Genomic DNA, 27,178 nt, shown 5'->3' on the forward strand with positions numbered 1-27,178 from the left:
TTGAATGCTAGCTACGAACAAATCTGTCAATCCAACATTTCAAAAGTTCGACACCTACTTTAATTGAGGCATCTGATTTGTCAGTTTTATATAACTTCAATAACTTAAAGTTAAACAATTTTTTTTTTTCTTTTGTGTGTGTTCTGAATCCTGATTGGCTGTCTTATGTACACAATGCATTCAGCTTAAAAAATGTGCATAATTCTTCTATCACAAACGGATTTTTGCTTTCATTCTATAATTCTAGACCCTTTAGCATTAAAGGTTTGAACGTTGAGGATTTAAAAAGAGAGAAAAGTGTGAAAATGGTCATGCCATCAAGTGTGCAATGAGAAGTTTTACAGCCTTAAAATTGGTAGAATTATAAAAAGTAAAGATCTTTTTCTATAAAGTAAAAACGTTGCAGATTTTGCTTATTGACGGTTATTTTTAGCAATTACTTCTCGCAACTAACAGGATTATAGTACAGTAGAGAGTGAGTAGTGTAACTTAGAGAGCTACGAGTAACCGTTTGTGTGTGTGTTGGGGGGGTCAGAAAGAAACTAGGAAAGAAACTGTTCTTGAGGCAAGAGATCCTGGTCCTGATTGACCGCAGCCTCTTGCTGGAAGTGACAGAGTCCAGGATGAGTGGGGTTGGCTGGGATTCTGGCTGCATGTCTCTGATTCATGGAGACATACAGCTTCTGCATGCTAACAATGGCAAAGCGCATTTGCACTGGTTTGAGTCATGCCAGGGTGTGCTGGTTCCAATAGTCCACTTTGTTTGGCAGAAGTAAAAGCTCACTTAAACTCTATAATGGAAAGAAAAAAAACAAGTGAACCCTGGTTCTCTTGAGAGCCAGAGTGATCTCTTGAGGGTGAACCGAAGTGCAACAGAAGACTAAACCATGAAAGCATTGTGTGTTTTCAGCTGAAAGAAATAAATAAAATACAGCCCACAGAGGGAAACAAAAGAAGATGGATTCACAACATAAATATTGAAGAGGTAGGTATAAGTATTGTTTGTTTCATGAGATAATCAAAAGGTCAGTTGGACTAGTCAGTTTTTTTCTCTTGCTTTTTCCTTGTCTTAATCAGCCAGGAAGTGAGCAACATTTTGAGTTGTGGATTTTTTTCATTTCAGTCCTTGGCTGGTTTCTGAAAATGCACTTTGTAAAAGCAAACCACACCAGAAGAAGGTGTGGAAATGAACATTTTCAAACCAGCTCTTTCTTTGTGTGAAAACAACCTTTTCATGCACTTTTTTTCCAGAAATTTAAATCATGAAACCTCAAATGCGTACAAAAGCTAAGTCAACTTTAGCGTTAGCACTCTAACATGATCCACATTATTTGTCTCACTGATTTCTTTTCCTCTTCTAAAGTACAATAACATAGAACATGTAAACTGTGAAGAAGTGTTTAGTCTATTTGCCATGAGGGGATTGAACGAGCGCCTAATCTGAATATTGTGACAGAAACAAAAAACAGGACTAAAAATACACACCAGCAATGCAAGTTTAGTTACAATCCCAGAGAGATGTAACCTGATTCAATGCTAACCAAACTTTGACTTAAGCAACAGTCCAGACTAAATGTCTGATCTTCTTTTGCAGTGATGGCCTCGTTTTTTTTCATTCCCACCAACAGCCAAAGAAAAGTTGAGTCTGACTTGCAATGTTCATCACTGATGAGAGCCTGTTTGTTGCTGGCAAAACTAGAGCAGATTTAATTTATCAAGAGATTTTTAGAAGAAAAAAAGAAATTAAATCTTAATTTTAAACCCCCCTATTCATCTTTTGATCTATTTTAAAAGTGCTCCCACTGATCTTTGAATTATGATTATATACCGTTTTTATCCAAAATCCTAAAACCTGTTATTTTCCAGGACATCGTTTCTGCAGAGTGGCAGGAGTTCATTGGGAATTCCCCCTGACTTATGGTTGGGACTGTTGGCACAGAGTGAGCCTGCCTTACTACCCATCATCCTTTTATTTAAGCCATCTCCTGCTAGCTTACAGCCCCTCACACCCCTAACCTAACACAACCGGAACAACAGAAATGACGAGCAACATTGGAGCAGTCCAGCTGTAATGTTTTGATCCAGATTCCAGCTCAGACGAGGAAAACAAAGACGTACTGGATTGATTTGTCTACATCTACATTTTAGTGGGGCAGGTAGCTTGTGGCCGGGTAATTCCATTTTTTTTTCTTCTGCTCCTTATTCACAACAATTTAAATAAGGAAATTCTACAAAACACAGTTTTCATCCTAATTTTTACTATTTTCATTGGAGTGGGTTTTTTAACTTTTTGCCACAGATTCGTCAATGTCCTTGAGGTTTGCGCTGTCCATCATTGTGCAGGAAAACCCCATGAAAAATGCAGATGTTAGGTTGGAAAGTTCAGGTATTTTACACTGAAGACAAGTCTCCAGCGGGGAGAAAAGGACGCATTTGTGGCGTTCCTCAGAATCACATTTTAGCTTCGCGTTGCAAGCCTGTAACGCTGTCAGCTCTTTAGAACATGCGAGAAGTGGAGTGATGGTTTTGACAGATTTTTCTCTGCAGTCTTCAGCAGTCTCTCTCACTGCTCCTGCTCTCAAGTCTCTCCCTTTTCTTGCCTATTCAGCTTCTCCACAGGCTAAATCCCGATCCCCCCCATCTTCTCTCCATTCCTGGAACTGCTCTGCAGAGACTCTGCCAGGAGTCACTCAGCACAGAGTTACAGGAGGGGAAAGGAACAACAGAAAAAAGTGATAAAGAAAAGAGTCAGAGTATTCCCAATGGGAAAGATTGGTATTTATAGAAAAATAGGAGCGAAAAGCAGCTGCTGGACATGGGGCTGAGTTGGAAAAGGTGGAAAGAAACATTGCCGCAATGGCATTGACATAGATTCAGGGACATAAATGGCAGAATATGCTTCGGGTTGACCACCATTTGCACCTTTTAATAAAAGATCTGATCATTTCACTCCTCTAATAGGAATGTCATATGACAGAACAGGAATCATGGATGGAGCTAATGCCGGCGTTTACTCACTCTGTGGGAACTTGGGAGGGTTGTCATTGACGTCTGTAAGGGTGATTCTGACCTCCGTGGTCCCTGATAGACCCCCCATGTGACCCCCCATGTCTTTGGCCTGGATGACGACATCGTACTCCTGCCGGGCCTCGCGGTCCATGTTTGGCAAAGCAGTTCGAATTATACCTGATGGAACAGATGAGTATCAGCGAGTTATCATGTAGTTTGTACATTTTCTGTGAAAGAATCAATAGCATTGTGCTAAACAGACTGACTGCCTTAGTTGTTTAATATCTGAAATGCCTTGTGAATCTTGAGTTTCTTCCAAGTAGGGCTTCATATTGAGATTGCCACTTAAAAAAGTCTTCATTCCAGCAACTACAGAAATATACCCAAAGACTTATCAACAGACAAGTAATGCTTTACATGAACCGTACAGATGCTGCAGGTTTTTGGGTTGTCTGGGCCCGTAGAGGGTCATACGGAGGAGCGGCTGCATCTTAACCCTTGTGCTATCTTGTGGGGTCATTTTGACCCCACAAGATAGCACAAGGGTGCTAGTCTGAGCTCATCCATCAGAGGACCTTTCTCTGGTGAACCCTTGTGCTATCTTAGATGACCCCACCCTTACATTCATGTGTTCTCCCTACCATGACAAAGGTGGATAAAGGTGGAAAGATTTCATGTAATCCATGGACACCAGTGAAGATCACAAATCATTGAAGAAAAAAGGTTCAGAGCACTGTCTAGTGGGTCTAGATGAGCCTTTTATAGCACAAGGGTTACAGGGCCTACATAATGCACCTCAAGGGACATCATGAAAATGGAATGCACCATTGTTTTGCGTGCGGTAAGTGTTTAGTGAATTATTTTTAAGGTAAAGTAAGTTGCACGCACCTATGACTTACGGGTGATGCTGTTGTACGGTGCGTTACTGCCATAGGTCAGTGGTTCTGTGGGGATGCCTCCCACAGTTTGAGAGCCACTACCACAGCTGCTGGCAGCGCTGGTGCTCAGAGCGCAGGTTTGTAGACGAATGCGTGATTGGATCAAAATACCGCTTTGGGGTTGTTCACAGTAAGTAATGAACATTATTGTACACTTAGAAGCTCAAAAAGTCGTTTTTACATGATAAAGACCGTAACCTTATGCTATACAAGGCACGTTAACATTGGGAGTGGGGTCATCTGTCCATGGATTACATGAAATCTTTCCACCTTTATCCACCTTTGTCATGGTAGGGATAACACGTCAATGTAAGGGTGGGGTCATTTTGACCCCACAAGATAGCACAAGGGTAAAGATTTCGGAACTGCCAGTCAAATTTAGACAAAGACATAAATAAAAAGAGTTTTAATAATATAAATATTCTGGCTTTAAAACAATATTTGAGGAAAAGCATAATTTCTTTATCATTCGACTAACTTGGAACCCCAGTTTGGTGTTTCTGGATTCTTACTTTGATCTGTTTCTGAAAGCCCACTAATCTCTTCAGTCTATTAAAATCACACCCCACTCTATCTGTCTTTCTGTGTCTACGTCTAACTGCAGTGTCGTTGAAGTTCTCTGCTGTCATATTATGCAAAGTGTGTGCGTCCGTGAGTATGACAGCATGAAAAGCTGATAATCTCCAAACCAATTAGAAATGTGAGCTATGGATTTGAGCCAGTCCAATACCCAGCACTGGTTTGATTAGCCAGATTTACTCTGCTCAAAGCTCTCTGACTCTCAGTGCCCCAGCCCCTCTCTTTCCACGAACTTCCTTTATTTAAACCAATTTTTCCTCTTGTTCTCCCCCCTGACCTCTTGCTGGCGGTGCTTTCTCGCTCCCTCAGACCTAACACGGCTCAGTGTCTGCCCTAACCCCGCCGCTTACATCCAATTTTTCCTTTTAATGCAAACTCAAATATTAGGCCTGTGCTCTGCAGGGACCTTGCTAAATGTCCTCTGGGAGCCTTTTTTATTTCATCCAGCCATGCCATCATCTCACCAATTTCAGGGGAAAGGATGAACTCTAACACCATATTTCAAGGCAGTGACTTTGCAGCATTTATATTCAAACGGAGGAATTCTGAGACTTTTTGCCCATAAAAATTGTGTTTCAGCGTTCAACTCTATACAGTTTAGACATAAAATTCCATTCATGACTTATTTATTTGGTTAATGTGGGTATTACAATTGATTGCAGGTGTGAATATGGACTTTGGAACATGTTTGCAGTTGCAATTGTTGTAATGCTGTTTGTTTTTGCAGTCTGTTTCAGTTTGTCAGCACAGAAGATGGGAGCTTTTTTTTCCTGACTCACCTGTCTGTGGCTCCACCGAAAAGTACGGCTGTCCTTGCAGGATGCTGTACACCAGCCGGGCGCTGTTGCCGTAGGTGGGGTCGTCAGCATCTGTAGCTGTCACCTGGATTACTGACGTACCTACAGGGCAGATGAGGCAGGAGGGGACTGCATCAGCGGTTCGGTTCAGGAGCCGTTTGACAGTCAGGCCTGCTACACAGTGTTTGCTGACGCATGCTTCTGCAACAGCTGGATGCTCAGGGAAAACACTCACAAACTGGTCGCCTCTTTGCATTACATGAACTATTTAGCTAACAATTTAGTGCTTAAATACCATGTGGTGACATGGCTCACACAATTAAAATTTGTCAAAAATTACTAAATTTTTAAAAAAAATGGACAGATCTTCTACTCAGACTTTGGTTCATAAAGTGAAGATGTATTTGTGCTTCTTATTGAATGGAAGCTAATTGAGGTTTCACCAGACTACGGTTACCAGGAATTAGTAGTGTTGGATTTAATCTGAGACCGGGTCTTCGTTTGTGGTATCTATAGAAACTTAGTGCTGTACTTTTTCTGTCATTGCACAATAACTGGACATTGACATTTTATGAACGAAGACCAAAGATTACTCATAAACATACCACAGAAATGAAACAGAGATTTTTCTCCTGTAAATATCTTCTCCTACAGTTAATCTTTTTTAACCCTGTCTGGATTTTTTTCAAGAAGTTTATATTTAACAGTGTCGCTTGAGCTCCAGTGTTGATATCCTTTTGACTTACGTAACTCTTCAACCGTTTAGGCAATTACTGTAATTCCAGCGGATTCTGGAGCAGAGAAAAGCAGCTTTGCGCTGATATGTGTTGCACGCTCTTGAGTGATGATAATTCAGGCGTACGTGAGTTTTTAGAGCTGTCTTTAATCCGTCTTTCATTTACAATCTTTGCTCGGACCTCACGACTTTCGCCATCACACGTACTTTTTCCACCGCTCTATCTGAACCCGCCCCAGCGCTCACAAACAAACAAAAAACTCAGGAGCCCATTTCAAGACCCCCTCAGATGTCCAAAACGGCCTGCATCTTAATATCCCTAAGCTTTACATTCCTAAATCACGCATGTGGTCATCTGTGGTCCCCCACATATGCACACTGAACAGCAGTGAAGTGTTTACGCCAACTACATAAATCAGCAGAGAAAAGCAGCTTTAACTTTAAAGTGTTGCATATCGGTGCAAAGCCAGCATACAATTCCCTTTCGTCCGTGTCAGACTCAACGGATTCTTCTTGATGACATAAACGGTCGAAGCGTAACGGTAGATCACAAAGCCCGTGTTATTTAGGTTTGGCCGGCAACATCTCTGGCATTAAGGGGTTAACGCAGGAAAGGAAGCTGAAATTCCAATTATGTGGCAGATAATTAAGATGTCTAAAAACTGTTTAGGTCCCTTGCGATCATTAATTCCAGAGAAAACAGTATTTCAAGTTCCTTTTGTTGTGCTCATTAAAGGTGTGAATCAAATAAAATACCAGAAATGTCCTAAATGTCATATTACACCTTAAAACTCTGTCTTTGTGTTGAAAAATCAATCGAGGATATGTTTTATTTCACAGATTTATAAAACATATGATGTTTTAATATATTTCTTCTGTATTGCAGTGTCTTATCATCTGCGTATGAGGCTAAAGTCCATGTATACTGATATAATATACTTGATATTTTGAAAGGCCCCTTGTAAAAAGATTTATTATACGGTAGTTATTATTATAAAATATACATTTTAATATAAGCTCTATATTATGTATTAGCACATAAAATAAATGACAACATTGCATTTGCCTCATAAGTTGAGTAAGTTTGCTAAGTGACAATGGTAGCCAATGGTAATGAAGTTAATTTGTGAGGCATTTTTATCTTTAACATATAAAGACGTGGACTACAAACGAATGTGCATTTGTGTCACCCTACCTGTTCAAATAAGTCATGTAAATAAGTCCAAAATTCTTATCGCATTAGCAGATTTTCTTAAAATAAGCAAAAAAAATATGCCAGTTAGGTAAGAAAAATGCTCTGACCAAAAAGTCATATCTTAAGAAAAAAATTTGTGTTTTCTCGAACTAAGATAATTTTGATTTTGAAAAACTTTCTTCATAGGATTATTTTACTTGCAAAACAGAAAATAATAAAACATGTTTTATTATTACTTTCTTAAGATTCCGTTTTTGTTGTGTACTCAAACTTTGTAATGTACTTCAATAAGGCACATTTCACTACATCATTCATCGTTTTTTCTACAAATAAAATTGCAAAATTGTACTGACAAATTTTAAATGACCAAAGCAAACCTTGACTACAAAAACCCAACTTTGTCTGTTGTGTATTTTTAAATCTGATGATATTCTTGACAGAATTGTTTGGTGGACAGTGGTATTGGTCCTTTGCAGTGAAAACTGCTGGGAGTACTTGTTTTACGATGAACCATTTAGCAGGTGAAACACTAAACCCCGTCACATCTCAGTAACTGTTGAAAACCAGGAGACACTTGAAAGTTGCATCTAGTAAAAAAAAAAAATCTAAAAGGATAAATAGTTGCTGCTTCCTGAGCCGATTTAGCCACTCACCGACGTTGGACATCTCTGGCACCCTGGCATGGTACGGCCCGTGGAGAAACTCCGGCGGGTTATCATTAATGTCCTGAACTTTGACTATGAACTCAGAGGGGGGCTCCAGGGGCTTATTGGTGTCTCTGGCCACAGCTTGGGCAGTTAAGGTGTACTGGGCCTGCTCCTCCCGGTCCAGAGTTTTTGTGGCATGGATGTTCCCGGTCCGGTCATCAATCACAAAGATTGTTCCGGCACCTTCGCCTGATAGAATGTATTTGATGTTGCCATCACCTGAGTCGACATCTGAGTGGAGCTGTAGGAAGGAAATGAGAAGAAAAAAAAGATGATCATAACGTTTTCAAACACAAACAAACATGCGTTTGAGGACAATAGAGACTAAAGATATCAGGAAGAAAACCAGCAAGCAAAGATTCTGATCAAATAAAACAAATAGATAAATGTGTCCATCAACCAGTCTTTCTTTAATAACTTCAGATGTTCAATATTCCTTTGAGTTTTTTTATGTGTTAAATCATTTCTGACATAAAAAATAAATGAATCATCCCAAAAATCATTTTCTGGACGACTATGAGGAGTGACGGCTCAGACTGAGTAATGTTGGTGTAAAATCATTTTTAGCGTTAAATGCCATCTGTCTTGTGCTTCTCAGTAAATGGGAAAAACACACTTGAGCCTTGATAGTGAGGCTTTCATCATCCTGGTACTCTATGACTGTGGCTGCAGGACCAAGCGGCTTTAACCATGTTTTTTTAGGCATGCATTATATGCCTTAAACTCACCCTGCCCACCAGAACTGGATCAGGTCCGGTGTACTCCTCAATTACAAAGAACTGATTCCAGACCCATCCTCGTTTGGACCTATGAAGGACCTGTCCTTCCTTTCCTGTTCTTTGCCTGTGTTTGTGCAATGAGTGACCTGAAAACACAGAGAAAAAAAAAAAAACATGTAGTGTGACAGTTCTAGGTGAAGCTCATGTGCTGTATTTTATGTAAATTCAAGGACTCCCCAATGTGGTCTGAGATCCCAATTTAGAAATGGAATCCAGATTGAGTTTGAAGGGAATAGATTTGAGCAGCAGAAGTTTTCTTTTTATTGAGCTTCAAAGTGGGTGGAAAACAGTAACAGTATAAACAGGACTGCTTTTGAATTATGGGTCACCAGTTCAAATCCCAGATGAGATAATGTGGGTGGGCTGTGGGAACAACAAACACTTCAGTAAGTTGTGCTTTGGGTGTCTCTTAGAACAGCACTTAACCTCGGTTTGCTGCAGTGCAGCTGCTCAGTGGTTATCAGGAGCAAAACGCAGAACCCATCCCTGAAAAGTCTGTCCAGACTGCAGCACAGGACTTTAATATTTCAAATAAATGACATATTCAGGCTGTTATTTTTTTGCATCAAATCCACAGGTAAAGAAAAGATTTGGGACAATACCTAGATGTCTGTGTTTGTGGTTCCGGTGATCCATTCGGTGACTCCCGGTTCCTAACGCGGCGGTACAGACCACAGAGACACCCAACAGCAGCAGAAGGACCCTCAGGAGCCCACAGCCCTGCTGCTTTCTCACCAGCGCTGCCATCCTTTCCAACCTGAGCGGCAACGTTCGTCACTCCACCCTGAACTCGCAGGTTCCTCTCAGCTCTCCTTCCACTGATCCTTTTTTTTCTTCTCGCCAACAAGGATGGACGATGAGCCGCCTACTTCATTTGCTGAGATGGACCCGATGTCTCCAGATACTCATCACCATCAAATCACGGTGTTTTCCTCAATGATTTTTCTTTTCTAAACTGTAAAACTGCCTTTCAGTCAGAGCCTGAAACAGAGCAGAAAAAAAAATCCAACTTAGTCAATGGCAAAATGAAAATATAACATATATTATAAAGCTGCCATAACTGAATAATAGGCCATGCATGCTAAACAGACTAATTAGAGGTGATAAATTAACCCGAAGATTCTTCTTTTTATACTTTTACACTCTATTAATTTGGACAAAATGCAAATTACACAGACAATGTTGTCAGTTGAGTTAATTACTTTAAATGACATCCATAATGGAGGAGACAGTTTATGTGGCAGCTCATCTGAATTTGGATTTGTTGCTAAATTAAATGCATTTATTAAGAAAGCATAAGAAGAACAAGAGGTGACGGAACCAGGGAAAGCAGTTTCCTCCCCACATCTGATGAGCTGCAAACATCATAATGTGCTCAAATAATTTCAAGACCCACGGATGAAAATTATTCATTTTCTTAAATGTGTAAATGCTTTAATGAAATATTCATGTTTCAACAGACACTTACTAATATTCAGCTCTTTTTAATGCTTGGGAAGTTACAAATTTTACTATGTGATATATGACGTGCCACCAAGTACGCACATCCAGAGATAGACAGAAAAAAAATGTGTATTAAAAAGAAAAAAAGCTTTTAGTTTTAGTTGGAATTTTGATGCATATTTATATGATTCCACATTATTTAAACTAAATGTCATATAGCTGCAGCCGAGCGTCATCAAACAAAAGTACACATTTAAATTAGGATCCCTGCTTTAGTTTTAGTTTGTAGTTTCAGATAATCAGGGGAGGGGGATTTACAGGAACTCAGAAGCAGTCAGAAAAAAGTGAAACAGTCCAAACACAACCTGCCAGAACCCATGAAACACAAGCTTCCAGATGTGTTCAGGGGGTAAAGTGTTGTGAACAGAGCCTAGAAATACCACCTATTACTTTATGGCATGTCTTACATCCCATTGAAACAAAGAACATTGACCTAACTGTGAAATCAGTTCCAAACTAAGACTTTTAGGCAACTGAATGTTTCTGGTTTTGACTGAAATCATTAAAATTCGACATCTACTTTCTTTGTCTTTTATCCTAAATTGTTATGAAAAGGGAAATGAGACTTTCCACCTTGCTGTTTTACAACAGGACAAGTTAGATTGAGTCAATTAAAGATTTGTTTTAGGATTTTTTGTTGTGTGTAATCTTCAGTGTATCAGGTTTAAAAAGTCCCCTAGGAGTCATGGACTCCTCTTGAACGCACAACGATCCAACCAGGACGTGTTTACAGTTGTTTTCATGGCGCCCTGTAATGGTAGCTGTAACTACCATTCAAACCCTGTGATTGATGCCTCAAAGCTTTTAATTTTCATTGTCTTAGGGAAAAATATCAACTTTTATTGCAGCTTTTTCTTTTTGCATCATAACTTTAAGTTTTAAAGTTTGCATAGACAGACAGAACTCCACGCTCCACAAACAAAATGTGTTTTTAAGCATTTTCTATAACATGATCATATTAGAAAGTCTAATTTATATTGAACATATGTTTGATTTATTAAGAAAAAAGGTGAACCCGATCAAAGCGGTGGTAAAGTTGTTGGCGCTCTTGTCTTACACCTAAGGCTCCGGTTCAAATCCCCGCTGGGTCCTTTCTGTGTGGAGTTAGCATGTTCTACCCAATCCCAGAGTTTTCTCCAGATTTAATTGTAGATTTTAAATTGCCTTTAGGTGTGTGTGAGTGGCCCTGAAGCAGACAGGTGAACCATCCAGGGTGTACCCAACCTTTGCCCAACAGTAGCTGAGATAGGCTCCAGCAACCCCAGGACCCCAGAAGAGTTGAAGAAAATGGATGGATAAGAAAGCTTTTTGCACAGACAACCATTGACATGACAGAGTTGATTCTAATTGAATTTAATGTTAATTCCAAAAGAAAGTTGTCTTTTTAGTAAGACTGCATCATGTTCAGATTAATGTATGAAGTGTAGGTAATTTGAAAGTTTTTAGCTAAACATAGACTTTAAACGTTTTGCTCGGATTATTACCTATGTTTATGCTCTATGCACTAAACATGGAGGGATAATAATCTAAGATTTGACTTGACTGTTTATTTCTAAATTGACAATAACACAGGAACAAGGTGTTCAAAACAAGGCTTATCTTAATTTCAGATTTAGCAGCTTTAATGTCTTTTTTAAGTTTTATTAGCTCAAAAAATGTTCTTTTTTGTAATTAGTCAGATTTCAAATTCAATTTCCCACATTTGTTGAGACGTAGTCATTGTACTCCCAATGCACACTGAAAGGATTTTAACCAAATGTTTTTTAATCATTTTAGCCATCTTTGGATTCACAAGTCAGATTGATTTATGTCTTTTAGAAATTTATTTTTTCATCCCAAACTAATTTGGATGATATAAAATGCAACTTTACCTGTTCAAAGGCGGAACTTTCATTCGTTAAATTGGGATTTCTTTTATTGATAAATCAAGAAGCAATTGTTTTTGACAAATCCATTTCTAAATCCAACCTCACTGCATCTATGTTAATTCTCCTTATTGATGGCCTGCTCATCCAACTAAAGGAGAATTTACAAGGAATATCTGAGTGAAATGGGAATATAAGACATTTTTGCAGAAACATGTATCATCAAATTGTTGAAGAGTTGAAGATTTTTATGAAAGAAGCAAAAATGCTCCATGTGTTGTAAGAATTAGAACACAAACTCCTCTTTTCAAATAGCCCAGTATTCAGCGGGCAACAGTGTGTTTTCTGGTTTCCCTGACGGTTCAGTGGGACACAGAGCGAGGCCGAGGCAGAAACTGCAAGAAAAAAACAGACAGCGATAATGACTCCCCGGGGTAAGCATGCCTTTTGGCCAGACTACTTCCTCCGTCTGAATGCATGACTCAAGAGTCACATTAGAAAGGAGTGCAGTGTGTCTCTGTGTGTGTGTGCGTGTGTGTGTGTGTGTGTGTGTGTGCGCGCGTTCCCCTGGGTTTCAAGTGATGCCGTGAATCCATGAGCCAAGTCTTTGAGTCGACAATGTGATTCATTGGTTAACTTAAGGAGGTAGCTGAGCACACAGACTGTGTGTGCGTTTTTATAGCGTGTCACTGAGAGGTCAGAGCAGCGGTGCTAAAAAAGAAAATATCTGCATGACATGCCCTGTTGGCTGACATGTCCTCGAGTCACAGCGAGTCCACATGTGTGTTTGATCACCTGAGAGCTTCTGAATTTACAAGTCCTGCAGTACGTTTGTATTTATGGGTGAGGGATGCATGTCTATCTTGAACCGGAGTGGATCCTGGGAAAAAAAACCTCAACTCCTTGGGGAATCAGATTGAATTTGTTTTATAAGGAAACTTTTTCCTTGACGATATTAATGGATTCATGAATAAATGTATGTTTATGTAACTTATGAATTATTTATATCAAACATGTTCTTCTTTGCTATATTATAAATGTTTACATAAATAGGTATAAAAATGTTCCAATGAAAGACTTTTATCTGTGCAGATTAGGAGTTGCTGTTTCATTTGTCCAGCAGTAGTTCAAAAGTTGCATCTAAAACAAATAATACAAAATATTTCCTAGTTTTCGGAAATTTCACGAGTAAAGGCACTCAGTGGTCTTTGATTCTAAAACCTTAAATATAATTTAAGCTTTTGTCTTAAACATCTTGATGAATTCTGGTTCATTTCCAATAGAAAAAGGCTCAACATTTCCTTCAACATTCCTTTTTTGTTACTCTTTGGATTCCCTCTGTTAACATCTCTTTCCACCAGACATTGATTGCTTTTCTTTCCAGTGAGCCAAAAGCAGCCTTTAAAATAACTTCAGGAAATGCTTCAGAAGTCAGGAAAACAGACTTTTCTTCTTGGACTCCCCCTCTCCTTGGGGGTTTTGGTTTGGAATGAAAGCGATTCATTCATGGATGAATATGATATACATCCCCAACTGTCTGAACACACTGATGCTTTACATTCTTCCGACCTCATGCTGCGTATGTCAGGGAGGTGTAATCAAACGATAGTCCAGCTGTCCGGCGAGAACAGAGGGAACCATTTAGGACGGGATTACAGGAGAAACAATGAGCGAGATGAACACTTGTAGTGGTTTTGTCTTGACAGACGTGTGCATGAGCTCTCTTCTAGAACAAATTTATAAACAAGTGCATGTAATAATCGATATTTCTGCTAGATTGTATGTGAATGCTCCAGGCACTTTCAACATAACTCAGTGTGAACATTCCTTTACTTCATTATTTAAGTGTTAAATTACAGTTTAGACTTCAAAGACTGTTGCCAACTCCCCAGTAAAAAATAGCAACCATTGTCTGTCCTAAACGTCCTTCTAGGAAATAATCTAATTTGCATATGTGCGTCATTTGCATGCATTTACAGAGGACGGAGAGGAAAACTGGTTGCTGTTACTTGCGTCCCAGCTGAGGGCTGTAGTCTAATGGGGGGGGCTGTGCTTACATCAGCAGCATCTGGCCGGCCAGTGACCGCTGCTGTGCTTTCAATGAACTTCAGTTTTATCATCAAAAGCTTCTATAACAGCACAAACATTTGCTAGGTTTACTGTTTTCTGGAAAAAGAGTTGTGGAGGGGTCTAAATGTCGGCCCAATATGAGAGTAACATTATTTTGAAGCTAACGTGTTCCCTTGCTATAACTCTATGACAGAGTTTAAGGGCCAAGGTGTGAAAAAAAAAAAATTGAGGATATATATATATATATATATATATATATATATATATATATATATATATATATTTTTTTTTTGTTCCTAACTTACAGGAGAACAAGTTGAAATGTCGAGAATAAAGTCGAAATGTGGAAAAAACACCAAAGTTGTCTTGCTGGAAGATGAAAGATGTGAGCCACTCAAAATCATATTATCAGTGCAGCCGGCTTTCCGGGGTTCAGTGTCGGTAAATCGGAGTTTCATCTGTAAAATAAGGAGCTCAGAGACACGTTTGGGTGTAGAGGACCTCTTCAGCCTTTATTCTCCTTTTCATTCACACAACCTGAACTTCATTTGTCTCATTACGTCATGAACCTGTCATGTGCAGAGCACCAATGGAGAGGGCAAACAGTGTCACGTACGCCCCCCCTTCAAATGGAACGCCCTGTTTCAACATATATATATATTTTTAATTTTACCTTTATTTAACCAGGATGTCCCATTGAGATTAAAAAACCCTTTTCCAAGGGAGTTCTGGCTAAGAGACAGAACATTTCAATACAAAAAATACATAAAAACAAACATCATTAAAACCACATACATCATAAAAAGCAGTTGCACATCATTGTTTCAGTCTCTGATGCATTGAGCTTGTTCTTAAAAACATTTAAAGATGTTCAGTTAGTTTCCAGTCTTTCTGCAGCATATTCCAAGCAAAAGGAGCAGAGTGGACAAAGGCTTTTTTCCCCAGCTCTGTGCCGGCAAATGGAACAGAAAGCAACAACATAAAACAACAAAGAGGAATGAAAATAGTCATTGTAACGTTGAAAATGCCAGAAAGTGCTCCTCCTCAGACAGAATTTTCACACAGACGTAGAGATCTTGTCTGTGGAGGAAGAAAGGATTGAAGCAGACAGCTGCAGGGACACCGATGTCTTCATCAACGTCTGCAGAGATCCTGCAAGCCACCCATCAACGAATAAAACAATAATGAATCATAAATCGAACAAATGAGCTTCCAAACATTTGGAACGTTATCAATATACATTCAGCTCACCTGTTGAACTATGTTTGGTGGGTCTGCTCTGCTGCTGCGCGGCGTTCACTTGCTGCTGCACTGTCTGCTCACTTCCACTTTAATCCGTAAGTTTACTTGTTTTTTGTGGTGACCCTAAAACTCTGTCGTGGATCTTTGGTTTTCCCCCATAATACTGGACTTATTCTTCTACGAAGGTTTGAATGTTCAGAGTGCCTAACCCTCTGCTCCTGATCCATCACAATTTGAATAAAGAAATACTCAGAAAGGCAGTTTAAATTTGACATTTTTTTATAAACGTCTTCCATTATGAGAAAAATGCTACAAGAAAATCAAAAAACCCAATTTTCATTGGAGTGGGTCTTTGAGTGGAGTCCTGGATTCATGGCATGAAGGGATTAATGTGATGTGGAGGTCTATGAACCCAGATGGCCTTTTTGTGAATCAAATGATGGCATCAAATTAAAAAAATATTTGACCTAAAGTACCAATAAGTTGTGTAAGTTGTTTTTAACTGTTAATTATGATCAACACAGAGGAAACATGGATTCTGACTTTTTGACTCAGCACATCATGGTGTTTCGATGAGTCATCATAACACACAATCTTTAACCCCCTGCACAGAATTAGCCTCTGTGTTGAAGAGGTGAAGATGAAGATGGGAGGAGGATGTATGTTTTTACAAAAAACCATGATAGAGAAAACAAGAGCTTCTGAAAAAAATTTTTTTTGACACAACTAAATAAAAAATATGCCGTGAACCACAAGCTTTCCCCTAAACATAATCTATGTTGGATTAGTTTTGGTTCAGCCGCATTTTGTTTTACCAATAAACAGTCGTGAGTGTGTTTAGCCTGACAGGAACAGCGCCGGTTGAAGGATTGAACCACAGGAGCCCTACACCGCCCCGCGCGCTGTATAAACTTTGTGTGACACATTTTTATGCCTGGATAAGAGAGAGGGTCATGTGAGCTTTGAAAATGAGATTTTCGGAAACTGTGAAAATCCATCTGGACACTCTGAAGCAAATCCCCGCAGTCGATGCAAAGCTGGACTGTTCCTCCTTCTCCTGTCTGAACTGTCTGTTTCATCAGGAGAGAATTGATAAGCTGAAGTGCACATGAGAAGGAACAACCACAGGAAAGGGATCATTTCCTTATAAATGTATTATGACTGCTGATTTTTTTTCGCCGACGTGTCAAGTAAACGTTTTTTTCTCTAAAACGGTTTCTTCCTCTAAAAATGCAGATGTGGTAGAAATGGGAATTGGGAGAGCGACGTCCTGATCAAAGTACTGATCCAAGTTTCGCAGGAAATTAGTCACTGCAGAGCAAGAGGCGGAGAAGAGCCGGGAAGGACACGGAAAACAAAAAGGCGCAGGGCGTTGGGGTATTGAACTTCACTTTGGGGGTCCTGTTTCGGAGGCCGGCTCTTTGTGGTCTGTTAAAAGCTTAAAAACAGAGCGGCGCTGAAAACAGAAACCCGCCGTTTAGCTCACACCACGAAACCTGAGGCTTAATTGCCTTTCAATTAGAGGATCTAATAGAAGTGTGTCTGTGCACGTGTGTGCACGTGTGCGGTTAAGCAATTACAATGAAAGAGGTGCACCGCTTTCTCAGCATTCACCAAAATAAGTATTAACGAGAGGCTTGTAAGTCTGACACGCTCCCACCCAGACTCAGCTCCTGCACAGGAGGTCTGTGGGGAGGGGCTCCTCACTTCTATGAAGTCATTAGGAAATTAAAAGTACTAATTACCACCTGCTTGTGTGGTTTGTGTTCACGTGCACAAACAGACTCATTCCTTTTTTAAAGGTTTTATGGTAATCCGCTTAAATGTATTGTAATTATTATCTCTTTGACCAGTAAAAAAGGAGTGAAAAAACTTGGTTAAAGATCTCTTTTTCATCTAAGAACATGAAAATCCACAGAATATGCAGCGTGAAGGGTCATCACCATGCAGAGGCATTGCCGCTTTTGTTTCCCGGCACTTCATCAGACTTTTGGCTCAGTCAGTAAGGATGGAGAGGAGAATAAATCAAAGACTGATTGGATTGAAACTAGTGTGATATATATTTTTTTTCAGAGCTCAAAGTCACATGACGTGCCTGCACAGGCCGTAATCACTGTCTCTCATAACCCGGTGGTTATGGGAGTGTGGTGAAGCGGAAACCAAGTGAGGGATCTTCCGCAAATAGATTTGCAGAGGCTGAACATTAGTCACAACCAAATCCTGTCACCTGCTTTCCATCAGTGTAAAGGTAATGAGCTTAGTGTCACGGAGCTTTGATGGGTTTTTGATGGAGAGAACAGTCGGGCGGGATCGGTTTGCACAGTGAAGCAGATCTGCTTCCTCTTAGGGGAAGAGCCTCCCATAACCAAATCCGTGCCACTGTGTGAATCAATGTGAATGCATATGATGCAGGCCAATTGTGGGAGGGGCTAAGCATCGTGGCTCTAGTGTAAAGGATTAAAGATTTCTGCTTCGATTGCTTGTTGCATGCTCCATTTTAAATTCTTTATTTTTGGGCTTGTTTATTTTAATTTTTATTTTCATGCTTGTTTATATATATATATATATATTTTTTTTTTCATGTAAAGCGCTTTGTGTTATACTTTTATACAAAAAGTGCTTTATAAATAAAATTTGATTTAAATTGACTTGTAGGTTTCATAAAGACAACAATCTCTAACATTTTCTTAAATCAGAGGAATACACTGGAAAAATATTTCCCATGACTTTATGAACGCAGCTCAGCCTTGTGACTGTATCAGTGGAAACCCTCCCGACCCTATGATGGCGGCTAAAATGATGCGTTACCTCCAGCTTGTCCACTTTTGCAGCGAGTTCTTTGTGACGTGGACGAGGTTAATAACGGAGGGAAACGGCGGCGCACTCTTTCATTCAGCGAGCTCGCTCCCGTTTTGGCGGCGCTTAAAGAGCCTGATTTACACACGGAGCAGCAGCATCCAGCTGAAAGAATTTGATGTCATAAACTGGATTTGCAGTAATTTCAAGAACATTTCTGTTTAGATCATTTTGATTGCAGTCAATTACTGACAATCATAGTAATCTGAATGGAAATCATCCGCTGTTTGTGGTAAATGATGTTCCATCACAGCACTTTTCCTGATGATGAGACAGAGGCAGCTTTCTGAGCATGTTGTTGGCATTTTAATCTCCAAATCTGTTTTGGTTCGCTGTGACCGAGGTTCACTCGCTTCCACGCAGCTGCATTCATTTACACATCACGCATTCAACAAAAGGACACATCAGTGTTTCCTCTTTGAAGAATGTGATTACAGTTTTGTAAAGATGTTTAAAGTTGCTTACTAAACCATAATCTGGGAAAGCTGATGTGCTAATACGTAGACACCAGAAATCTCTAAAGTTAAAAAGAATCCAAGCTGGATTCTTTTCATATTTTCCTCTTTAAACCTTGCTGTTTGATGTGCTTTCCCACCATTTTTTATTTTATTTTGTCTACTTGTTATAATTATTTCTGCATCACCCCATCAAATAAAGTCCCGCTCTGATGACTCTCTTGATTGATAGTAAAAGCGCCCCCAGTGGTCCTTTAGTTATGATTATATTGTTTTTAACCATAAATAAATAAAAACTGTTGCTTTCAGGGACAAAACTTTTGTGGAGAAACAAGAGTTAATTAGAAATTCTCAGTTGTTGGCAGGATTGTTGGTGTGGAGCAACCCCGCCCCCCCTTCCCCTTTTACAGACATTTTGTTCTAATGTTGTCTTTACACATCATCCATCATCAGAAAAATGCCAAAGGAACCCATTAAAAACACTAATTTTATCTGAGTAAGTCTTTAATTCACTCATCTCAAAGTTTTTGCTTATTTTCTCTTTTTCTTATAATTTTCTTTGACCGTCTTAGAGTTGCACTTTCTCCTTTTTTTAGTCCCAGTTTATTTTTGTTTTTCCCCTCTTTTCTGTTTTTTATGCTCCTTCTTTCTTTTTCCTTTGGTCACTCTCTTTCCTCCCTGTTTAACTTCTTTCCACGGATCTTTGATTTCCTTCTTGCTTTCGTTTGCTTACTTTTTTCAACCTTTCATTTTTCTTCCCTGTGTTTGTTCCTCCTTTCCTCCCTTCTGTCATCACGTCTTTCCTTTGTTCATGTATTCGTTTGTTTCCCCTGGTCTGAATGTCTTCCCTTTCTTTTTGCCTGTCCGGCCGGCATTTGCAGATTAAAGCTGTGTAACGGGAGCTTCCACTGATGCTGTAATTACTGCAGAGGACTTTAAGAACGCACTCATGAGCAGAAAAAGGAACACGGACAATTACACGGTACAATAGAGAATTGCTGTTTTTTTTGTCCCTTTCATTTTTTTTTTTTTTTGTCCCACTTTTCTTTTCTTCCAGTTTGGGAAAAGTTCCGACACGCGATGTCGGCCGTTTGCCTTCGAACAGACTTCTGTGTGTTCCTGACACGCATGTGGAAATGGATGACAAGAGAAGCAGCTCCAACTGATCCAGATCCAGTGTCTGCACTCACTCCAGCTTCGTGAATGTAGGAGATTCACAGAGAGGAGAAGGAGGAGGAGGAGGCAGAAAAATGGAACAGAGATGATGATGAGGGCTAAAACGCTGACTGTAAATCATCAGAAAACTTCCTCACAAAAACCATTGAAGGGCCTTCAACTCTGAAGAATTCAAAAAAACAATCTAGAGCGGAGACCTTGTTGTTGTGTGTGTGGTTTTTGCAGTGCTGGGGGGAGGTGGGGGTGGATGGGGCAGGAAACGGTTGCGTCTGGAATTGATTTCAAGCTGTAGAAAAATAGAATACTTTGGATTCTTGAAGGTTTGGGAGCGGGGACGGATGACCACAGAGAAATGAAGAGCGCTAGGCCGGAGAAAAGAAGTCGCCACATATCCATTAAGGGGGGGGTTGAGTGGGTGCAGACATCAAGATGGATTCATATGTTTGCACTAAAGTTGGTGAGCTCTATAAAAAAAAAAAAAAAAAAAAACCTTCAGACTTTGCAAAGGTGGTTTAAGTTTTTAGGCCAAAACAAATGAAGCCCTCTCGTGATGTGGGACCGGCTATGGCACAACGTGAAAACTAAAAATATGCAGAGGATGAAACAGTGAAAGGCACGCAAAAAAAATGGAAAGAAAAGTGGGGATGAGGAAAAATAAGAAGTGGTGATCAACAGAGAGCTGTGTGCTGCAGGGTTTCTCTGAGTTTCTCCTGAGAAGCAGTTTTAGTTCAGCTATAAACCTGGTTCATTTCCATCCATTTCATCAGCAGTGAGTCAGCATCCATCGCCTTTCATTCTGACGGTTACTGTCATCCACACGAGTAGAACAAGAGGAACCAAGCAGCTCGGAGAACAGACAACATCTTGTTCTGCTGTCGCACACGGAATAACGGCATCCGCAGTGAGTGAAACATATTAAACAATGGAAATATTTGTATTTGAAAATGAAAGTTTGAGTATTTATGAGAACCATCCATCCATCCATCTATTCATCCTCCCATCCACCAGTTTATGTCCGTCTATCTATCCATCCATTCCTTTGTCTGTCCATCTATTCTTCTATCTGCTTGTCCATCCATCCATCCATCCATCCATCCATCCATCCATCCATCCATCCATCCACCCATCCATCCATGTACATAAATTATCATCATTTTATGCATCTACTGTATTTCTCCAAACACACATCTGTCATCTGCTGCAAATATGGGTTTAGGTCATGAAGCAACAGTCTAACATGGGGGGCCCTGGGCCCCTCTCTCTCTTCACCCAACACTCTCAGCTGTTGCAGGAGGACACCACAGACAAATGCTAATTGGACGGATCTTTGACGTCAACTGATTCTGATTCTGAAGAGCAAAAATGAACTCTGAGCTACCGCCGCATTGTTAAACTTATTCTGTCCAAAAGAAATATAAAACATTACAAAAGTGGTCAATTGCACAGAACACAATAAAGTAGAATTGTTAGTTCTACCCATGATTCCACTAACCTGCAAATCAAAAAACAGGTCAGGTTTGGTGTGTAGTTGGTCTTAAATTGGGTTAAAGCAGACATTGAACCCTTCTGAAAGCTGCCTCTAGAGGTCATTTGAATAGTTAAACATGTACCTGTAGGGTTAGATAAGCTAATTCTCTCTAAGAGTTCTGGTACATTGCGTGTCCGTCCTGGGGGAGGATCCCTCCTTCATGTGGACATCCCTGAAGTTTCTTCTTTTTTGCGGAATCCATCTTTTTAGGAGTTTTTCCTTACCGCAAAGGAGCGTCTAAGGGCAGGGATGCCCAGTTTAGTCTGTTTAGTTTAGTTCAGTTAGTATTTTCCTATTGAATTCTAATTATTCATGTTCTTTATGATGTTATGTTTACCTCACAATTACCGGTGCGTAGCCCATTGAGACAACTGTTGCTGTGATTTGGGGCTCTACACAGAAAATTGAATTGAATTGAATTTCAGAAACTGCAACATTGGATGCTTCAAATTTGGCAACGGAGGTTGTCTGACGTGTTTGTCATGTTCCCAGCATGTTTTTTAATAGTCACAGCTCAGAAACATGTGAGCTTCAAGCGAGTGTTGGATAAGCATGCCAGGAATCTGTCACAAAGAGCCATTTCGAACTTTGTGCATCAAACACTGTTACTTTGGTTTAGACAGAAGCCCTCAATATTGCATTTACACACTAACTGTAAATCAGAACACTGCAGAAGCCCATTGAACGTACCATTAACTGATCAGCAGGAAACTAATCTATCTTATTAGGAATGCTCGATGAAGCGGCCACAGCAGTAAAGAGCAGTGTTGTGTTATTGGCCCGGCAAGACTGTTATACAGCCAAACCACCACAGATGGAGAACAAAGAGGTAGTCTAAAGAGAATTGATGCTGCTTTCAAGTCCATAACAAACATGTGACATTATGAGGGAGCAGATAATGGATGACGGCAGCACAGAAATGAAGAGATCAACTGAAATTGCCAAGCAGAGGGGAAAAAGAGGGAGAAAGCACAGCAGAGGGGATTTGTGTCCAGCTATGGTTAGCCATGTGTGTTCATGCTTTAGCGAGCTCAGCCAGTCTGTTCCAGCATGATGAATAGAGACTAAAGATATTAAAATATGAGACAGAAAGAGAGGGAGAGGAAGAGAAATATCAAAGGGAAGAGCTGAAACGATAGGGGGTGGAAATCCTCTTTTTCAATTCATCCCTAAAGAGAAACGAGAGACTTAATCCTTGAGGGCTTACATTTGTTTCTTTCTTTCCTCACTCCCCTTTTTAAGCATTTTTTACCACTTAGTCTTTGCTTTACATCATTGCTAACTTTTTCTTCAGCTTTGACCCTTTCGATCCTTTCATTGTGTCCTTTTCTTGGTGATTTCTCTCTGTCCTAAAATCCACGTCCTCTCTGTGCTCCGTCACTCCCCCCTGAATCCTTTGCAGGGTTTATGACGAACAATAATCTCACTGCAAACAGATTTATTAGCTGTGTCTCTCTCTTTATTCTTCTTTCAGTGCTCAGCAGGTTACGGAGCTTTATGATGTACCTACAGGATATTTATTTTACTCTCGATGTCAGGTTTGGATGAGGGTGAACCGCACCGACAGATCAGAAAACAGCAAGGAAGAGGCGGCGAGAGGAGAGGAGACTCCACTCTGAATACAAATTCAAGGAGAAAAAGAGAGTTTGGTGGCTTTAAATAATATATTTATAGTCTTTTCTTCTTGCATTTGCCGTTTGTCGATGTGTGTAGATGTCTATCGAGGGCCGACAGGTCTTTACGTGTATTCGGTTGTGAGCTGTTTCTGTTGGTTGAGAATTACGCAGTTTATGCGTATTTTACGTAGTCCATACGCAAATATTCAATTAACCTTACGCAATTGTGCGTGATTTTTGCAAGATTGCTTACTCAAATTAGTGGCTTTCCATGACTGTTCCACATGTGTCCAACAGACCTTTCGCCCATGTACCACCGATGTATATCCTTTATATCGTGATTACGGCACACATATAACGTTAAAAATCAATTACAAACAAACAGCGCAATAATCATACGTGGCTAATCTTCTACATTGATTTACGTGTTCTTTGCGTGGTTTATTCGTACTTCTTTGGTGGTTTTAATGCCGTTCTTTTATGATACGACTGTGGAAATTTGATGTAAATGTTTTAGTTTCTTTGCTTTTGTGTTCTGGTTCTCTTCAGTTTCTGTCATGTTTTAAGTTCATTTCCTGTTTTATTTTGAAAGGTTTCCTGTTTGTGTCTTGTATCATGGTTTTGAGTTTTACCTTTGGTCCCCATCTGTCCTGATTGAGTTCACCTGTGTCTCGTCTTGTCTCCATGTATTTAAGTCCTGTCTTCCCTTCCTCCTGTGTTGGTCCATAGTTTTGATGTTCCTTGCTCCTGTGTATCTCCAGTTCTGTAGGTTGGCTCACCTGCTTGAGCAGTGGTTTTTGGTTTTTAGTTGGTTTTGGTTTACTAAAGAGCCTTTCACCTGGAACCTCCTGCCTCCTCCTCTCTGGACCTGGGTTCTCCCACAACCCCCACCGTGACAGTAAAGACCACAACTTTTCTCACTTTTGTTCAAGTATGACCAATTTTAATCCATGCAGTAAAAACAAAATGTGTGTAGTGGCTGTGTGACACACCCTTTACCAAAATAGTTTTTTGTTTTACAAAATGATATTTTCTGTGGGTTTTTTAATTACCTTTTTTCTTTTTTTTGCTGCTCGTTTCTTTTCTTTTCTTTTTTAATTGAGGACAAATCTAAGAAGTAAAAAAGTCAAATAGAATCTATTTGCAAAAAAACGTGACGTAAAATTAAAGGTGCGACTAATATAAAATCATTGAGTCATGTTAAACTCTGAGGGACATTTCAGTCGTAGCAGACGTGATATCACCTCACTGTCATCCATGCTTCATAACGCACCACCTCCTCTTTGATTGTCTTTTCACCAACAAATGCCCTCACCTTTTAATTTTTTTTAATAAACTTTTTTGAATGTCACAGGGCTCTGTTATTTGTTCATTCCCTCCCCGTTTGGGTGCAAAGAAAACAGTGTCTTTGAGTTGTCCCAAGGTCTGCCAGAGTATTTCATTAATGTGTGCTTTTCTGTACCAAGCTCTCAATCAGACAGACAGCCAGATAATCAATACTGGCAGAGGGCATTAAAACCCTCCTTGCATGTTTGTGTAAATCCCCAGGAAAAAAGGGAGAAGAAAATCTTCTCCTCCCTAATTCCTGCTCCTTATCGGTCCTCCCAGACACCCATCAGTGTCACATTTGTAAAGATGTATGAGTCTGATTGTTAATGAGTTTTAACAGTATTCCGCCACTCTGCTTTACTCCCTAGAGAGCAGCTTATCAGCACCTTTCACTGGTTTATGTGTTTATGTTGTTTTAGCAAAGTATTGCTTTGATTTCTTTTCCTTTTCAGCACTTTCACTCTGAGGCCACGATTTCACCTTTTTAAAAAAGCCGATCTTTTTTTAGAGACTTGGATGTCTCTGAAATATTTGTACCAGGGAGAAAAGTTATCTGTATTTTGTGTTTTATTACAGGTTTCGTCATCGAAGTGTCTAAATATTCAGGGGAAAAAAAAACTTTGTTGCACATTCCAAAGCACCCAGAACAAACTGACAAGTATACAAGTATTGTGCTGCCAACATAAAAAAATGAGCAACCCAACCATGACCCAAGTAGAAAGCAGTCGTAGTAGCAGAAAATCAGATCAATAAACCAGTAAACGGATCAGTTTTGTGTTTTGGTAGGAAGAAAAAAAAAGACGTGGGCAAGGCTAGAGAAATGTAATTTGGTGAAGAAGCTCATGTAAACCCAAAACTGCCTCAAACATTCACAGCTGAAGTAACTGGGAGCAAGAAGAATTACAGACTATTGTAAAATTGTAAAAAAGGGAAATGAATGAGCCCTATGTCCTTGTCCTGTTGTCTCTATATGTTGGGAGGTATCGAGGACAGTAAGTTAGAGGAAAAAAAGTAGCATCACATGAGCAGATATCATGTGATGCTACTTTTCACTGTTCCCTTTTAAATACACAGAGGGTACAAAATTGCCCCTTTAGTTGTGCTAGTTGTAAGTTGTAACCCTCGACAGACCTGTCATCACAGTATGGGATACGTGTTCTAATCTCCTCTTTCGGGTCAAAGTTTTAATGTCAAACCAGACCTCACTTTTTGGACTTTTGTAAAATCAAAATATCCATGTTGACACACCAGACTTGTGGAAACTTGGCAGAAAAAATCTGGAATCAAGCAATGAGTTGGATATTTTAGTCATGATTCAAAGAGACACACCCATGAGTTTATGCCTTAGTGATGCTCCTGTACGGGTCAACCGCCTGCTGCAGGTTCTTGGAGGGTTGTTGACAGGTGCGACTGCATCGTAACCCTTGTGCAATCCTAGGCACTTTATCATTGGGAGTAGGGTCATCTAGACCCACTAGACAGTGCTCTGAACCTTTTTTCTTCCATGATTTGTGATCTTCACTGGTGTCCATGGATTACATGAAATCTTTCCACCTTTATCCACCTTTGTCATGGTAGGGAGAACACGTCAATGTAAGGGTGGGGTCATCTAAGATAGCACAAGGGTTAAAGGACAACAATGACAATAATACAAAACATTGTCATGGATGTGATAAGTGTGTTTTGAAGTATTTATTATGGTAATGTAAGTTACACGCACTTATGACGAACGAGTGATGCTTACGCCGCACTCACTGATCAGGAGTGCGTACCGGCCCCACGCACATTTTGGGTGTGCACGTGATACGTAATCACACCATCTACACTCTGATTGCCTAATTTCCTTTTTTTTCTGACAGTCAGGCTGCATGTAAGGGACGTGCAATGGGCGCACTAGGAACCCACCCTTATCACTTGAACAGCACTAACGGGCCCCTCGGTCAGTTGATCGGTTAGTTGGCTTTGGTTTGATGTCCCCCCAGAGTGGTTGTTGGATTTACACCAATTTTCTCCACCTCATTCCCATGTGCTGACTCATGAGGACAACTACCGGGGTGTCATCAGCAGACCTAATGGTGTGGTGAAAATTACAACAGCTAGCAGTCATAGTCAGCAGCTTCAAATGTCATGGACCCCCTAAGGTGTTTCAAAGTCTGATATATTTTCTTTTTCATTTAAGGAAGATTTAGCAAACAGATTTGAATAGTGGGCCAAAACTTTCACAGCAGGCACTGTCAACTTTTTTTTTTTTACAAAGATGCTTTACAGACGAACAAAGTCAGATGTTGAAAAAGATGTTGGACACATCTAAACCTGTTCTTTAATATTTCCAGGTCCCGAAGACTGTTGGGGCTTCATTACAAAGAAATACCAACTCAACACATCTGGTAGGCAGCTGAAGTATTCAAAGACAGTCAATGAAGTACCCGTATCCCTTGTGCTATCCTAAGCACTTTAACATTGGGAGTTGGGTCATCTGGACCCACTAGACAGTGCTCTGAAACTTTTTTCTTCAATGATTTGTGATCTTCACTGGTGTCCATGGATTACATGAAATCTTTCCACCTTTATCCACCTTTGTCATGGTAGGTAGAACATGTCAATGTAAGGGTGGGGTCATATAAGATTGCAAAAGGGTTAAAATGCTTCAATATCAGCTTTGAAAGCATTCCCGTGGTGCTTGAACAGCCTTCTAGGACCAAACTGGGATCTCCTCTTGTGCGGGCATGGCAATAAAGTGACCACAAGAGCATTTTCAGTGTTTGTGTAGTCAAAATCTAGTGTCGGATTCCACTGCG

At 40.0% G+C, this 27,178-nt stretch overlaps 1 protein-coding gene across 1 annotated transcript in view; it reads right to left on the reverse strand.

Annotated features, from left to right (window-relative positions):
* The window catches only part of cdh11 (cadherin 11), a 111,195-nt gene that overhangs the window by 34,354 nt on the left and 49,663 nt on the right, over positions 1-27,178 (reverse strand). Inside the window, exons 3-7 of the mRNA XM_023962938.1 lie at positions 9,343-9,721; positions 8,690-8,826; positions 7,908-8,202; positions 5,306-5,425; positions 3,019-3,186 (exon numbers count right to left, since the gene is read on the reverse strand). Of these exons, the coding sequence (XP_023818706.1) occupies positions 3,019-3,186; positions 5,306-5,425; positions 7,908-8,202; positions 8,690-8,826; positions 9,343-9,487 (865 nt within the window). The 5' untranslated portion in view covers positions 9,488-9,721. The remainder of the gene's footprint in view (positions 1-3,018; positions 3,187-5,305; positions 5,426-7,907; positions 8,203-8,689; positions 8,827-9,342; positions 9,722-27,178) is intronic.

The sequence above is a fragment of the Oryzias latipes genome, chromosome 15, assembly GCF_002234675.1.
Source record: "Oryzias latipes chromosome 15, ASM223467v1".
Lineage (NCBI taxonomy): Eukaryota > Metazoa > Chordata > Actinopteri > Beloniformes > Adrianichthyidae > Oryzias > Oryzias latipes.